The 18,269-nt window shown below is 39.7% G+C and overlaps 1 protein-coding gene across 1 annotated transcript in view; it reads left to right on the forward strand.

The window, feature by feature from the left end:
- The first annotated feature begins 4,032 nt into the window (after window positions 1–4,032).
- galnt16 (UDP-N-acetyl-alpha-D-galactosamine:polypeptide N-acetylgalactosaminyltransferase 16) overlaps window positions 4,033–18,269 on the forward strand; it is a 34,065-nt gene continuing 19,828 nt past the window's right edge. The window contains exons 1-5 of the mRNA XM_053633102.1: window positions 4,033–4,463; window positions 11,310–11,491; window positions 12,609–12,707; window positions 12,855–12,922; window positions 17,653–17,718. Coding sequence (XP_053489077.1) covers window positions 4,254–4,463; window positions 11,310–11,491; window positions 12,609–12,707; window positions 12,855–12,922; window positions 17,653–17,718 — 625 coding nt within the window. The 5' untranslated portion in view covers window positions 4,033–4,253. The remainder of the gene's footprint in view (window positions 4,464–11,309; window positions 11,492–12,608; window positions 12,708–12,854; window positions 12,923–17,652; window positions 17,719–18,269) is intronic.

Genomic DNA, 18,269 nt, shown 5'->3' on the forward strand with positions numbered 1-18,269 from the left:
CTTGATGGTGTCATTCTGAAATTTGCCATCATTTTTGAGTATGGCTGTATCAATTATGACTGAAATTCCAAAACAATTAACAAAAGTGCTATTTTGAAATCAAATAATAAATGTTTTGAACAGTGAGGCAGTAAGAATTTAGACCTTTTCGCATGAAACAGTACAGATGTTCACAGTCCACTGTACAGAGACTGGGCGTTTCCACTGTAGATTTCCATGGAAGTATGTAATTTATCTGTGAAAGCCAAAAAAAAAGAAAAAAAAGTGAGAGATATGTGTAAAGTGTTTGTCTTTGCTTCCTGCTTTTTATTATTATTTTTTTTTAAAGCAGAGTCTGAAATGTCAGGAGTGGTTTGCTGAGGGATTAAGGGGCTGGTCTGATATGGTACAGTTTGTTTGATATGGTACATGTTTGAGGCTCAGGAAAGGCCTTGGTTTAAGAGAAATGTCAACACGAGTAGCAGTGTGGTGTTAAGAATTGTAAAACTCCAGACACCCACTCTCTGTCAGTGTCTACCATGGCCATTTCTTTTTCTATAAGGTCGGTCCATAAAAATGTGACTCAAAGATGGTGTGCCTGTTGACACCTGAACATTATATCTTCCTGTATCCTGCACATCGCTTCTTCATTGTAATTATATGGCTTTCAATAAGAGACGACTTGACCTTCTTTTGTAAGCATTTAGAAATGCATGTGTAATGTAATGTGCATGCTAAAAGAACCTGGAATTATTAAGGATAGGACTGTATGATTCAGTATAGTAATTATGAAACAACTCATGATATTACAAGATACAGTTTCTGTGGAACATGAATAAAATATAAAATATCAATTTTATATGACTATGCCCTGCAGTGGGTTGGCACCCCGTCCAGGGTGTCCCCCGCCTTGTGACCCGAGTCCCCTGGGATAGGCTCCAGGCTCCATACTACCCTGTGTTTGGTAAGTAGTACAGAAAATGGATGGATGGAATATTATATGACTAAACAGTATATTTATGAATATATCTTAAAAGTCAACAGAACTTTCACCTCATTGCTGAACACATTGAGTATCAATGTATAGATTATTTATGTAATATTACTGCTAGTATTACACTCTAGCTATGAATATGATGGTGTTGAGTATTGGTAATTCAGCAGTTAAAGCTGCAGCATCTAACTTTTTTTGGTTAAAAATTTAAAAAAATAAATAATTGAGCAAGTACATAAAAATCAGTGTTCAAAATTGTATCCTTACCTTACCCCTATTCGCAACCGTAAGCTTATAATAATGATTTATGATTTGATCTGTCGGGTCCGATTTTGTGGGAAACATTAGTTTGATGTCATTTGCGTGGCCTTTGACGTCAGCACGCCTTTGCATGGTTATGTCACGTCTGTAAACAGAAAGAAGAAGAGCCGGCTACTATATCTCGTGTGTGGGTGCTGAGGATAGTGGTTTGTAGCTTGTCCTTACAAGAATTGCTTAGAATTTAAACTTGTCGTCTCGATGGCTGCTTTTAATCTGGGTGGTTCTAAACGCAATCATTGTTTACATCTGAGGAATCAGCTGTTGTCAAAACCAAGACACTTCGATCTACAGAGAGGCTGCAAGCAAAAATGGAAAGTGACAGAGCCCGTACTAAAATGAGAAAAAATATCGGCATGGCTTTTGAGAGGTGGTGACAACCCCAATATCTTAAGGGATTGAAGACTGATGCAGAGCTAGCTTTTTTATGCTGAACAGGTAAGACATTTCAGTGGCTCACTAGGTAGCTAACTAACATTAGCACACTTGTTCGCTTGGTTCAGCTAGGTATCGAGTTTCCTATGTTGTTTTTGTTGTTGTTTTTTTTTTTGCTATGGTCAGTGTGGTAAATTGCACTTATTTTCTGCTAGCTATGAGAGAGAGAGCAATTCACCTCTACTCCAAGAAAACCGTATTCACCGCCACCTCTGTTGTAAAGTATTGGTGCTAATATACAACCCAGACGAATACCTCAAACCATCAGATTCATCCACACAGAGGAACAGTGCCGAACTTCAGTACGAAGTTCAGTACTGCAGCTTTAAAGGTCTGGGCTACTGATCAGAAGGTCAGCAGGTTGAAAGGTCACATCCTAGCCCTGCCAAGCTGCTGCCGTTAGGCTCTAAGGCACGGCCATTAACCCTCAACTGCTCAAAAGGTGTTGTACTGTGTCTGTCTGTCTGTCTGTCTGTCTGTCTATCTATCTATCTATCTTGAGCTTTGTTTGCTAAGCATCTGGCTGAAATTCACCATGTGGTGACGCAACTTTTAGGCTTCAATGGAAGGATGTTTACTGTGCAAATACAGCAGGCAAGTGCCACTCATGAGACAAAGGTGCCAAAAGTTGTCTCTTATGCCAATCTTAAAGTAGCTCATTTTCTTTTTGGAGTCAGTCAGAATATGCTTAGGACTGAATCTAATTCTCTCATGTCTAAAACACATCTTGGATTAAACAGAATTTATTCTGATTCAACCTATCATTTATACCATGCCGTCAGTGTTTAACTTTCATTGGCATATTTAGTTTGTGCTGGAGCTGATGAAACATCTATGAGGTATTATAGTCTTTGTCATTGGAATGATCTCATCTGAACAAAAATAAGTCCAAAAGAAAGCCCTCTTGAATTGCTGAGTTATTTCACTAACTAACAGAACAAAGTTAGTTTCAATTTCAAAGAAGCCTTTCCCCAATGCGGGGGCTGCTACAACCTCAGCAGTGCCTCATGTGAATGCACAGCTACATATACAATCTCCGGGTACTATGCGTGAAAGATGAATATGAACATGCTAAATTATATAACATGATAAATTACCACCAATAATTTATTATTAACCACTTTATATTAATAGGTTCTCTTCTCGTTCTCTACTAACCAAGATCAACATAACTGGTACAAAATAGCAGGAGTTATACAGATTGCATATATGTTTACATGACAATTTTATTAATAAAAGGTGATATGTTAATAAATTACTATCCAGATGGTTATACAGCTCAGTGACTCAAGAGGAAAGGAATAAAATTGGTTTAGTAAGCAAATTACATCTTCTTTACATACCCATGAACAAATAATATAATACTCTGGAATATGAAATCCTGATCCTGAGCTTGCCCTTGTGCACAAAGTCAGCTCCATAAAGACATGGTTTGCTAAGATTGGAGTGGAAGAACTCAAGTGGCCTGCATAGAGCCCTGACCTCAAAACCCCACTTAACACCTTTGGGATGAACTGGAACTCCAACTGAACCCCAGTTCTCCTCGCCCGACATCAGTGCCTTCCCTCAGTAATGATCTTGTGGCTGAATGGGCATAAATCCCCACAGCCCCAGTGCAAAGTCTAACGGAAAGCCTTCCCAAAAGATTGGAGACTCTTATAACAGCAAAGGGGAGACCAAGTCCATATTAATGCCCATGGTTTTGGAAGGGGTTGTTCATGGGCAGATTAGGGTACGATGGTCAGGTGTCCACAAACACTTGGCTATACTGTACCTCTTGATTTTCAAGCAACGTTTCTATGTTTTAAGCCTCACACAAGGATTTTAAATACTATGTCTAAACATCACAGCACGAAAACAATTTGTACGTTCAAAATCCAGAATAAATGGTGTCAATATTAGGAATGTAAACCTCAGTCTTCGAAGTGATATGATTCATCAGGTAACGATTCCGTATGTGATGATACTGCTGAATCTGTTATGATACGATACAACATGATTTGATGTAGTAGTCTTCAACTGACCAACTTTGTTCAGATTCTGGGCCTACATACAGTTAATGGCAAATGATGAGCATGAATTAGGACTAGTTTTAAAAGGAGTATCAGAGTTACAGACAAACCACCTTGCTAGCCACGTTAGTTTAAAAATATGAAACTGTTTTACACAACAATTGATTGATTCATGATTAAATTCAATCGTTATAGAAGTCTTATGAAGCCTTCTGCCACCAGTACTGTTATTCTGCGGTTTGGGACGTAGCCATTGTGTATTTAGCTGATCATCGCTTTGTGGGGAAGAAACAGACGAGAGTGCTTGAGCAAACACAAACGCATTGGACCGTTCGGCGCTAGGACCGCGCGGCAGTTTCCACAGGGCAGTCAGGCTGGGAAGCTCTGGGCTGCGCGAGGCATCTCCGCACTTCAGCCCTTATAATAAGAAGAAGAAGCGCTTCATCAGGAACGGAGCCGACACGCACCGTAACGTGCTGAAGCTCCGAAAGCCCTGCTCCTTATGGACACTCATCATGCGCAGGATTAGGGCCAACGCCATCGCCATCCTGACCGTCGCTTGGATCCTGGGCACCTTTTATTACCTGTGGCAGGACAACAAGCCGCGCGCGAGCCCTTCTTCAGCGTCTCAGGCGCGCGCCGTGGGCGCCAAAAGCCGCGGGCCGAAACCCGCCGCCTCGGGACGAGTGGACATCCGGCGAGAGGACAGGACTCTTCCGCTTATAGTAAGGGACGAGTGGACAGTGGCAGGGCTTTACTTTACCGCATTGCTTTAATTAAGCTGGGAGCTGCAGTGTGTGTGTGTGTGTGTGTGTGTGTGTGTGTGTGTTGCATCTTGATCACAATGTTAGTGACAATACACAAAGCTTCAGCTTCACTCATGCATGTGTGGATGGATGTTGCTCATACTATTAAAACGTTGTATAGGTTGCAAATGTATAAAGCCCTATTTTAGTTTTAAATGATGATGACAGGTTTGTGTAAAGATGCAGGTTCGAGTGCTGAACACTGCTGTCCTTTTCTCCATCGCAGCTAGATGTATATTTGGGGGTAGTGTCCATTGCTGTTGTGGAGATGGATCAGGGGTGCACAGCTGCAGCCATGGTGCTAGAAATGTTCCTCTGGGCTCTGCTCATGAATGGTGATTTCCCAGCACTGAATCTGGTTGTAGTTATATTAGGTGTGAAAGAGGAGAGGAGTCGCCAACCTGCAGGCGTCCAGCTACACTAGACCAGAGGTGTGCACTTCTACAGGACACGTTCATCTCCAGCGCATAGCTCAACAATTTTTAACAAGCAGTTGAAAAATTAAAATGGCTTGGGATATATGGATCTGATACTGAGTAGCTGTATCAGGGCTAATACTGGCTGGATCCGTTGAATCAGGTTCGACCAACCCACTAAAATATTCATGTCATGAGCGTGTGTGATGTTGACTGACACGACACAGATCTTGCGTAAAACATACAACACAACTTGTCTTACAGCCTGCTGATGTTGCACTTCTAATGTTTTGCATAACTTGATGCTTGTAGAGTGTTGGCTTGGTTACTGTCAGGTTGTCAGAAGTGGATCAGTACCTGGTATCGGTGTGTATTGAAAATGGGAAACGGTGGGATTGGTGCATGACTAAAATCATTTGTCAATAGGAGATTCTGCTTGACAATGACTACGTTTACATGCACATCAATATTCCGATATGAATCGGAAATTTGGCAATATTCTAATTAGTATTGAGTCATGTACACCAAAATCCAATTGCCCGATTCAGATTAAGATACTCGAATCTTAATTTCAAATCTTAGCGGTTGGAATCAGATTCCCTGAATTCTGTTTCCCACCCCTGGAATTTGACTATATTAATCAGAAATTTGTTGCATGTAAACACCTCATTCAGGAAATCCACTGAAAGGAGATAGATGCGCATGCTCAGTTTGCAAGGAATTGTGGGTGCTAACAGATGCTTAGCTGCAGGCTAGGTATTTAGGAATGGCAACTCAGGCATACTTACATCAACCATATATACAGGAATATTCAGATGCCTGTACGCATATAAACATCGTATTCAGAATATGGCTGCAGTCTGAATATAGACCGTGGAATTAATTTGATACAGGAAACTGTATACTAGCTAAGTGAACAGATTTGAAATTTAAAATTACACACCACCTGGCCCCCACTCATTTTGACCTAGCCTATTACAGCACTATGCGACTATGTATAAAGGCCAACCTGATTGACGTGTGGTTGCTAATAAGCTACTATTATAGTTTACTATTAGAACAGTGGTCTACTGTTTTGGATGGAGCCGAAGTGTTGAGTGACATGTGGTCCAAGATGAAGCCTCATCCTTGGTTTAGATATTCTAGGAGCAAAGATGTGTGTGGGCTACAGAACCACAACCGTGGTTTAGTCTGCGCTTGACAGTTGGATGCCAAATTCATCAGGTGGAGAAGAATAAACAGTTCACCAAAAAAAAAAATGTTTGCACACTGACCTTATCTTAAACCCAGATGAACAGCGAGCAAATAGTTATATAGGTTATAGGTTTTTCCCTAAAAGTGACAAAGTGAGTACAGGTCTGTATTTAATGTTAATGATGCTTTGTTTCAGGAAATTCATTCGTAGCACATGCAGAAATATAGTACCACGATGTCTCCTCCTGAAAAAGTGCCTGGAACTTGTTTTAATAAACTATGTCGGGAAATCTTCCAACAGATAAAAGAATACACGCATAGGTAGACCAGGCTTGGACTGGAATATCTCATTCAGAAAATCTTCTGTGAATTTGATTTAATCTCTGCCAAGAGAAATCAATAGTTTAAATGGAGATGGTTGCTATGTCTATGTGTGAAAGGGAAACAGAGGGAGTAAGAGAAATTTGTACTGAATCCTGTCTCACTGCCACATCCTTGAGCTCCATAGCAACAGAGCAGCTCTCTCGCCACACCATAAACTGGATGCCATTGGGACTTGTGTCTCGGCATGACAAAGAAAATCTATTAGTCAAGCATATGCTTATGTGTGTTTACCTTTTGATCTATATTGAAATACACTCGCCGTCCACTTTAATAAGAACACCTGTACAGATGATCATTTATGCAGTCATCCAGTCAGCCAATCATCTGGCAGCAGCGCAGTGCATAACATCATGCAGATACAGGTCAAGAGCGTCAGTTAATGTTCATATCAAACATCAGAATGAAGAAAAAGTGTGATCTCTGTGACTTTAACCGTGGCATGAATGTTGGTGCCAGATGGGGTGGCTTGAATATTTCAGAAACTGCTGATCTCCTGGGATTTTCACACACAACAGCCTCTAGAGTTTACACAGAATTGTGCGAAAAACACTGAGTGAGTGACAGTTCTATAGGTGGAAATGCCTTGTTGATAAGAGAGGCCAGGAAAAAGGCCAGATTGGTTCAATCTGCCAGGAAGGATATAGTAACCCACATAATCACTCTTTACAGCCGTGTGGAGCAGAAAAGCATCTCAGCATGCACAAAACGTTGAGGTGGATGGGCTACAACATCAGAAGCCCACATCTTGACCTGTATCTGCATGATTTAAATCATTGTGCTGCTGCCACATGATTTGCTGACTGGATAACTGCATAAATGAGCAGGTGTACAGGTGTTCCTATGGAAGTAGATGGTAAGTGTAAAGACACTTTTAAAAGCTAATATTTACTTGCCCAGTTTTGCTTGCCTCACTATAACTTTTCCTTACTTTTTTCCTCTAGTTCTGTTTAAAACACGTTAGCTCAGACCTGGGATAGAATGGTGTAAACAATTGCATTCTATGCTACCCCAGTATCACAATTTTTGGTATATTGGTTATTCACTTGTTAGGTTATTGTTAGTGCTGGCTCAGTGGGTAAGGTTCTGAACTTAGCACAAAGTTCAGAAAGCATCTGCTGGGTCCTTAACCCTTAACCTCTCAGCCCAAATGTAACTCACGTCAGATAGAAACATCCGATAAATTGACACATGTAAATGACAAGGTTTTTACATGAAGTGACACGTAACACTGCAGTGGGAAATTACTTGGTTATGGAATCTGCTGGAATATTTTTCTAATCAGATTTTCAGTCTAAGCCTCAAGCAGTTTATCAAACCAATGTAGATATACACATCACATGTTACACATACTGTGTTATCTCTGATGATGAACCTCATGAATACTAGTTTCACACAAGAATGATGGTGATACTATTGCTGAATACTTTACTATTATACAAGATGCCGATGTTAATATCACACCCTTACTGCAGAAGTGCTTCATATGTCCTAAATACAAGTTCAAAATATGAGGGTGGATTGTCTTCTTATAGCCATTGCCTGATGATTAGTGTCCATGCTGTGCATCACCTGGTCTTGCCATGTGACTTCATTCTGAGCTGTGATCCAGATCAGCATGTCATCTCGTTTAATAAGATCTGTGTTCACAAGAGCCAAAAGAGCACTTGTAGCACACCATCCTCCTCTCTCTTTAGCCTGCTGCTTTGATATTTGATCTGCCTTTTTAGATTTGGCACTGCATGCACTTGCCTTAAAATGAGATGAAATGGCCTTTTACTTACTGTCCTTTACCAGCTGTTCTATTCTAAAGGACACTCTTATACACTGTCTGGTTTATGGCTTCTGGTTAACAGGACTGTGTTGGGTGTTTGCCAGTAGAGTGGGATTTTGTCCTTGGGTTAGAGCTTCTTTCTTTCTAAATATACCCACCCCCACCCCCTAGCAATTAATATGATTTGCATTTCAGTGCAAATTAATCTGATAAGATGTTTTATTAGCTTTGTGACTCTTTGTTGAGTGTTGATTTTGGATTTTGGATAGTATCTCTTGTGCTTTGGGGAAACTATGAGTCGCACTGGTTACTCTTGTGGCTCCTTATCCTCTTAATGCTTAATAACTATTCAGTAGATTATTGTTTTTGATATATCTGTTAATTTGTTAATATTTAACATATCCACATACATGATTTTTTTTTCCTTAATTAGCTGTTTGCTCTTTCCACAGCTCATGTCAGTGCATCATTTGCATTTGAGCTGATTTAATAGTGCTGCATTGCATCCTTTATTTGAATTTATTTACTCTGATTAGACTTAAACTAAGGTTTGGAGCTGGTTTTTGTATCAAGATGTGTATTTTAGGTGGAATGATGGAACGAAGCTAGGAGTCTAGAACCGAGAGCACTCATGCTGTACTTGATTTGCTGTAGAGGTTTAGATTGGTATTTTTCCTATAGGCTCAGCCATTTATATTGCATTGAACAATCTATTTAAGTACACTTTATATGAAATCTGGCCCTACAGAGCTACAAATGGTTTCATTGGAAATATTCCATTATAGAATGTGGCTTATTCACAACATTGATTCACACATGGAGTTTTTATCAGTTTCTCCAGAGCATGAATCTGAATTTTGTAATGCTTGAAATAATAATAAAAAAAGTTAATAAATAAATAAAAAGATTTTAGTGTACTGAGTATTTTCACTAGATGGTTCAATGCGGAATAAGAATTCACCCCTGAGTTTCTTTTTTTTTTTTTTCTTTTTTTCTGTCCGGCATTATACATTCAGGTTCAGGTTTTGATAAATCTGATTTACCTCCATACTCTTCTTGACCATCTTAAACCAGTCTAGCCTTGATAGTGGCTCCTGTTCTCACAGGACCAATTCATTTTCTATCATTTAGAGCTCTCGTACAATTAATCTCGCTCGCTCATCTCAGAAATTCAGAGGACAAGGTGTTCTTTACCTGAGTTAATCTAAGTGAACGTTGTCAGTATGGTGAGCGCTTGCAGTCTGATTATGCATCTATTATCTGGCAGCGCAGATGATACAAGTGTATGGGCAGATGCATCTCATTATGGCTATTTTTGTACACATGCAGCATCACATTTACATGAACATTAAAAATTAAAATCTACATTTAGAACATTACTGCGGTTGGCCTTCTGGTTAGCAATTTGTACAAATATAGTTGAGACACAGTGCATTTCACTCTGCGCAGATGCGTTTTGCTGGAATTGACATTGTTCTCAGCATCTTTCTCAGTAGAAGAAAGATCAGACACCATATGTGGATCAGGACAGAAGACAGAAAAAGGACCGTTTGTGTGTTTCAGTGATGCGCAGATCAGATGCAAGGATTCTTCCAGCACTTGAATGTCTATTCGTCTATAATATGGGAGATTATGAGTAAAAAGTATCAAATACTTTTTTTTTCCACAGGAATGGAAAGTGAGGTCATAGAGTTTGGAAACTTGCATGTAAGTTAAGCTTTTTTCTGACAGATCGTTAATAACAGCAAACTGAAGAATGCTGCCTCTCTGTTTTTCTCCATCAGTCTTTCTTGCCTTTTTGCACACACCCTTTTATTCATGCTGCCTTCACGTCTTTTCATCTGGCAGCTTATCGTTCATTCCGGCCCATTCAATATCTTTCCCCACATTTATATAAATAAGCTGGTGTCTAGACTGATATAATTACTATTGCTGAAGCATCAGAGTGCATTAACATTGTCAAACAATGTCAACGTATACACAATAATTATAATTCAGTTCAATAACTTCAACTATAAAAGCAGTGCCACCAGCACGATGAATGATGTGTTTTAATTCATGATATTTTCTTTGACATAATGAGCTGCATTACGACCTGTTTAGTATTGCGTCATGTTTTGTGTCACACCATATGGTACAGCTTGTGTAAGTGTGCTTGTGAAAATGTGAAGTTTTGAATTTAAACTTGTTTTTTATGCCCGAGACAGAGATTATTCACACACAGGTTACACGTACAGTTTGTGCTGTTAATTAGCTCCTACTGCAGCAGCTTCCTTCTGCCTACTAATGATGCAGATATTCATTTTTTAATAAAGGGTAAAACTTAAAGCAGTCTTGCAAGGGATGCTGGGATTTCATGTTTTTGAATAATTTTTTAAATAGGAAATGTAGTCTTGCTGTCTTTAACACGTCCTAGTTTACTTCCTGTCAAGATTGTTATTGACGTAGTAATAACTATACCACATGAATGGTCACTTGCAGGACCAGGAGAAGATCTGGAATAATTATCTCAGCTGTTATGTGCATGGTGTTTCTGGTTAAATACAATCTGATGAGAATATAATAAATCAAATACCAAATGTTTTATTGCTCCTGTTTACTTTTAAAAACAGCTTTCCATTTTTTATTTAAAAAAGGAAGAAAAAAGTAATTGTTACATTTCGGTGCCTCCTGAGTGCCAGGTACAATTTGCTCGATTTCTTTAACCTACACGAAGTCATCTAACAAACCATACTCGAGTTAATAGTGTTTGAATGGCCTTTGACATGTCCATGAGGTCCAATAAGTTGACATGAGCATATTACAAAAGTATTTTAAAAAGTACTGGACTGTAGCCATAGATATCATCTTCACTTAATGATGAGTGATGAATGGAAGAATTGCTTTCTGCTCCTCTGTCCATATCTCTTGTTTTCAAAATCCTTTTTTGTACTCACCCCTTGTCTCTCTCCCTTTCTCTGTCACTCTATCCACTTCTCTCTCTCTCTCTCTGTAATTTAGGTGACCCATCCTCCACGGTCTGAGCAGCAGACTCAGTTGTTGGGCAGCTTTGATGAGAAAGCCTATTTAGCCAGTAAACAACTGAAAGCAGGAGTGGATCCGTACAAAGAGCATGCTTTCAACCTGCAGGAGAGTGACAGACTGGGAAGTGAAAGGGCCATCAGAGATACACGACACTACAGGTAACCTACATGCACTCGCACACACACTCATACACGTCTAAATGGCAAGACCTTGATCTCACTATCACAGTAAATATAATGCAGCATATACACACAAATCTCATGCACATATTTTCAGTAATGTTGTTTTTGTGAATAGTGTTGAGCTAAAATGTCAGTATTTTTATCTAAACATTTTAAACATTCTAATTATTGTTAAGGGCAAAAGTGTGGATCCAGAATAGTTTTTGTATGGGGAAAAAAAAGAAAAATGTACCTTCATTTTGCAACTTATCTACCAAAAAACAAGTAATCTGAAAAAGCTATTTTAAATAGAAATTTTGCCATGAATGTCTCCAGACTTGAATAGAAAAGATGTTATGTTATAACAGATAAAAGAGGGTAAAAGAGGGTAAGCATATATTTCAACTGACAATTCAAACGCCACCCAGATTATACAAACGAGGCAGAACGCAGTTATAAAAGCAAACTCTGGACATACCAATGATTAGAAAACAGTTAGCCAATGTGTCCCATTCAGGAAGATACATGCAAATCTTTTTGTGTGTGTCGGCCCCCCCACTTTAAATAGCTTAACATACTTTGCATACTGTATAGTACATAGTTAGTAACATGGTGTATGTTTTATTCATTAATATTTCGTATTTCTGTACCTCGGACAAATTGTGGTTCTGTAACCCACAAGAGCCAGAGTTGGTTGTATGTTGGTGTAGAGTCTTTTTATTCAGACTGATTAAAAATAATGGACATGGTTATCAAGCTCATTCATTCTTAAAGCAAAAGGACAGGCAGATTTCAAAGAACAATTACATGAAAATGCATGATTATGAACTAGAAATATAATGAGTGTCTGGGACACCGAGGAAACAAGGACACCATAGTGTGTGTGTGTGTGTGTGTGTGTGTGTGTGTGTGTGTGTGTGTGTGTGGCATACCCTGATTTGGATAGCTGCATAAAGCAGGTATACAGCTGTTCCTATTATTCCTATTAATTATTAAAGTAGCCAGTCTGTATGTATGTGTGTATATATAATTCATATATACACAATTCAAGTACAGTTAGTATAAAGTACTTCCATGGAGGACAGTGTATTATCACATGTTTCCTACATTTCAGGTGTGCCTCAGTGACATTTGACCCTGACCTGCCCTCCACCAGCATCATCATCACCTTCCACAATGAAGCTCGCTCCACCCTCCTACGCACCATTAAAAGGTAATAATCCTAGGTTCACACAGCCTACAATGAATAAGGTCTTGTACTAGTAGAGCATGTTAGTGGTGTTACTTTCAGGTATATTTGTAACACATGCATACACACACACACACACACACACTGTCTCTCACTCCCTGTCTGCTTTAGTGTACTTATCAGAAGTCCACCCCATCTGATACAAGAAATTATTCTTGTGGATGACTTCAGCTCTGACTGTAAGTTCTTTTCTTCCATTTTATTCACTTTCTCTCTCTCTCTCTCTCTCTCACACACACACACACAAAGATGGATATACTAAAGTGATTACATTTCCTACCTACGCCTTCGGTATTATACTTTTATTTAATGGATTCCTAAATGGAGGAATGAATCTCACAATACCATAACAGAATATAAAGCACATCCAACTCTCCTTTAGTTATGGAAAAGCTAAATAAGCTCCATCAAAGACATAATATCCCGGAGAGTACGTTTACACAGACCAACATGCACAGATAGAAGCTGCAATTAATTAACCAGGACATCTCCAGGCAGCTGTGGGAAAGCAGGAATATAACGGCCATCCAGTTCTCCTGTTAGTCATGGAGAATAAAACAAGCTCAATCATCTGAGCTGAAGCACTAGTGTAATTGTTTTCACATGGTATAATATATATTGTTATTTGAGGTTGAGAATCAACATTTTCTGTTTAACAGAGGCTAAACAAGCCTGATGATCTCACTGTGTGTCACTTTCTCCACTACTTACCCATCGAGTACCACCACATACACCTCACACACTTAGGTATAGGGTTGGCTCACTGCACGTCTTTATTGCAGATTTTTATTGCAACATAGTACGTATGTATATAATTATGTGTGTCTGATTGAGTGGGTGTTTGTTTATTCATATTCAGTTTTGCTTACACATTATCCAGAAAGCTGTTATTGTGAGTTTGGCTGTGTTCACTGCTCAAATAAGCAGCCAAGCGGGATGTGATGGTAAGATTTTACCTGCCAGGCCTAGTGTGTGTAAGAGCACATTTACATTTATGTACAGTATTTATTCAGTGTGAGTTTACACCCATGGGCAGGTATGAACACAGCAAATGCACTTAAGTTTGGATTAAAACAACGAATCAAAGATGATGCAAGAGACCGATTTTAATGCAGTGAGAACATGACTGAACTTGTGAACTGTTAAAACTACATGTGAGATGAAAAATTAGAGGCAGATTTTCACACAAGTCATGAAAGTAGATAAAGAGAACCTAATTAAACAAATGGGACAAAAATATTATACTTGCTTTTTTATTTATTGAGGAAAATGATCCAATATTACATATCTGTGAGTGGCAAAAGTATGTGAACCTTTGCATTCAGTATCTGGTGTGACCCCCTTGTGCAGTAATAACTGCGACTAAACTAAACTGGTAACTGTTGATCAGTCCTGCACATCGGCTTGGAAGAATTTTAGCCCATTCCTCAGTACAGAACAGCTTCAACTCTGGGATGTTGGTGAGTTTCTCACATTAACTACTTGCTTCCACAACATTTCTACTGGATTAAGGTCAGGACTTTGACTTGACCATTCCAAAACATGAACTTTATTCTTCTTTAACCGTTCTTTGGTAGAACAACTTGTGTGCTGAGGGTTGTTGTTTTGCTGCATGACCCACTGTCTCTTGAGATTCAGTTTGTGGACAGATGTCCTGACATTTTCCTGTAGAATTCACTGGTATACTTCAGAATTCAGTGGTCCATCAATGATGACAAGCCGTCCTGGCCCAGATGCAGCAAAACAGGCCCAAACCATGAGACTATCACCACCATATTTCACAGATGGGATAAGGTTCTTATACTGGAATTCACTGGTTTCCTTTCTCCAAACATAACGCTTCTCATTTAAACCAAAAAGTTCTATTTTGGCCTCATCAATCCACAAAACATTTTTCCAATAGCTTTCTGGCTTGTCCATGTGATCTTTAGCAAACTGCAGACGGGCAGCAGTGTTCTTTTTGGAGAGCAGTGACTTTCTCCTTGCAACCCTGTCATGCACACCATTGTTCAGTGTTCTCCTAATGGTGGACTCATGAACATTAACATTAGCCAACGTGAGAGAGGCCTTTAGATGATTAGAAGTTACCCTGGGATCCTTTGTGACCTCGTGGACTATTACACATCTCTTGGACTGATCTTTGTTGGTTGACCACTCCTGGGGAGGGAAACAATGGTCTTGAATTTCCTCCATTTGTGCACAATCTGTTTGACTGTGGATTGGTCCAAACTCTTTAGAGATGGTTTTGTAACCTTTTCGAGCCTCACTCTTTTTTTTGAGGTCCTTAGAAATCTCCTTTGTTCATGTAATTGATACACTTCCACAAACAAGATCAGACTTTGATAGATCCCTGTTAATAAAACAGGGTGCTCACTCACAACTGATTGACATCCCATTAATTGAAAACACCTGACTCTAATTTCACTAATTTCAAATTAACCACTAAGCCTAGAGGTTCACATACTTTTCCCAGGCACAGATATGTAATATTGGATCATTTTCCTCAATAAATAAATGACCAAATATAATATGTTTGTCTCATTTGTTTAATTGGGTCTACTTTTAGGACTTCTGACGATGTTTTAGGTCATGTTTTTGGAGAAGTATATAGAAAATTCTAAAGGGTTCACAAACTTTCAGGCACCACTGTATATACGTTTGAAAATATATTGTTAAAGTATATTTTAGTGGATTTTAAATGTTTGAAATCCATCCATCCCTCCATCTTCTACCGCTTACTCCTTCTTCAGGGACGCGGGGGAACCTGGAGCCTATCCCAGGGGGCATCGGGCACAAGGCAGGGTACACCCTGGACAGGGTGCCAGTCAATCGCAGGGCACAATCACATACACACTCACACACCCATTCATACACTACGGGCACTTTAGACACACCCATCAGCCTACCATGCATGTCTTTGGACTGGGGGAGGAAACCGGAGTACCCGGAGGAAACCCCCGCCGCACGGGGAGAACATGCAAACTCCACACGCACATGGCCCCGGCGGGAACCGAACCCTGGAGGTGTGAGGCGAACGCGCTAACCACTAAGCCACCGTGCGCCCTAAATGTTTGAAATCCTTTCTTTAAATACAAGCTCAAAATATTTGACCAATAAAAGCATTTAAAATGCATGATAAAAATAGATTCTTGGCACATTGTTTTTTAGATTAACAGTTGCTTACATAGAATGCTAATAAATAATTTAATATAGATCCTAATAGACCTGCATGTGTAGATAGGAGCTGTAGTGAAGTCTAAGGGCATTTGTAGGGTGTCAGGAATTGATCAAACTTTTAAATCTTGTTAAGGCTAGTCCTAATCCAGCAGCATGATCTCTGTACTTGCCATAAACCTACATGTGACCTGCACTGAGTTCTACAGGCAACTCGATTGGCTTAGAGTTTAGGAATGATGAGACGTTCCCACGTTCACATACACCCTCCTTTTTCCATTTCTGACTCAGTCTTTCTGCTTTATGTCAGTCTAGTTCATGTACTTACTTATGTATTTATAGTTTATTCTTTTCCCACCCTGCCATCTTTGTCAGTCTCTTGTTGTTTGTGTCTATGTCTGGATGTCTTTTATTCCATCTGTAACACACATTTTTAAAAATGGAAAATAGGACTTGTTAGCTGTGGAAGATACAAATCTATGCAAACAGAGGTGTAAAGTGTAGCTGTCAGGCATTATGCAGCATCTGTCAGTGTGTGAGAGTGAACACTTGACTTTTGCCTTCATGGTGATCCAGAGTTTACTCCTCCCCCTCGCCATCTGTCTGTTGTCCTCACTGTGTTGAGAGTGACATAAAACACTTATCCTCCCTCTCGCTTGCTCTCAGTCTCACATGCAAAACACATACACCCACACATTACTGTAGAGGACAAGTGAAGAAAGCTCTGTGTTTTGAGAGCAGCTTTGCCTGATCAGGAGGCTGAGGGCAACTTGTACTCCCCTTCAACTCTCAAATGCCATGGGGTGGGGGGGGATTTTTTATATATATATATATATATATATATATATGCAGTTTTTGCTATGTCACATTGTTTATTATCCAGTAACATATTTATGTTTTTTAATCATAGTTATCTGTAGGTCAATTAATCATTCACCAAAATCTATCAGTGGGGCAGAGTGGCTTAGTGGTTAGCACGTTTGCCTCGCACCTCCGGGGTTGGGAGTTTGAATCCCGCCTCCACCCTGTGTGCGCAGAGCTTGCATGTCCTCCCGTGCTGAACTCTGGTCCCCCCCAAAGCTTACTGGCATCTCCAAATTGTCTGTGGTATGTGAATGTGTGTGCAATTGTTATTGCCCTGCAATAGTTTGGCATCCTGTCCACGGTGTCCCCCACCTTGCGCCCCTGTTTAGGATAAGTGTTATGGAAAATGGATGGGATGGATGGAGTTACTCTATCATATGAAAAACTCAAAACACTGATATCATTTCTGTCTGGTGGCATTATACTGTGCTATTTTGGTTGTTGTTGTTTTTTTATGCTAATCGAGCGTTTAGAAACAGTTCCTGTAATTTAATGAGGCAGCATTTTTAAGCATAATGTATGTTTATAAAGACTGATATCACATTCTATTAAATTGGATATGAAAATGTACGTGGTATCTGTTACAGCCATCTGAAGCTGTATGTCTCATGCGATATTTGTTTAATTGGTTTATTTGAATACTAAAAAAGATCAGGAGCACATGTTTGGAGCACCAACACTACATAAACACAGCTATAACCAAAGACATTTAGGGGTAGGATGCATATGTGAGCTGCATACCAGCTGTGGGGGATGAGTGTAAGGGTATTATCTGTGTGTGTGTGTGTGTGTGTGTGTGTGTGTGTGTGTGTGTGTGTGTGTGTGTGTGTGTGTGTGTTTTCTGTGTAATCCGATGTCCTTCTTTCATTAGCTGAGGACTGCCAGCTGCTCTCTCAGATCCCCAAAGTGCGTTGCTTGAGAAATGAACGGCGAGAGGGTGAGTGTTCGGAGTGCAGAGGGTTCTACCTCTAGCATGAAGATCATATCCAACACTAAAAATATACAAGTAATTAGACTGCTACTTGTATTATTAAGTGCTTTCAAAAAACAGGCAGGACAATTACATCTGGTTTTATACAATGAGCATTTGGGCACTTGCACCAGTAAAGTAACTCTGAAATTCTAAATAATTCAAACTGTTAATCTGAAATACTGCCTGCAGGTCTGCATGTAAGGTGTCTCGCCTGGACTACATTAGAGTTTGTTGCTTTCATTTCTTGATTATCAGTAGAAATGTAGAAGGACGTAACAGGAGCTGTGTGTTTGGCCTTTCAGTCAGCTGGCATTTGGAGTTTTGAGCGAAAAACTTTGGTGAAGTGAAGCAAGAATGTACTGCGCTCCATCAGCCTGGAAGTGATGGGCATTGGAATCTTTGCCCTGACTTTAACCCCATAAACCCCTTGAACTCATTGGTGCATCCAGATTTGCATTCCTCACTCTAATAATTACACACTTTCCCAACAGGCTTTACTGTAGTTTGTGAATAAT

Source organism: Ictalurus furcatus, chromosome 9, assembly GCF_023375685.1.
Source record: "Ictalurus furcatus strain D&B chromosome 9, Billie_1.0, whole genome shotgun sequence".
NCBI lineage: Eukaryota > Metazoa > Chordata > Actinopteri > Siluriformes > Ictaluridae > Ictalurus > Ictalurus furcatus.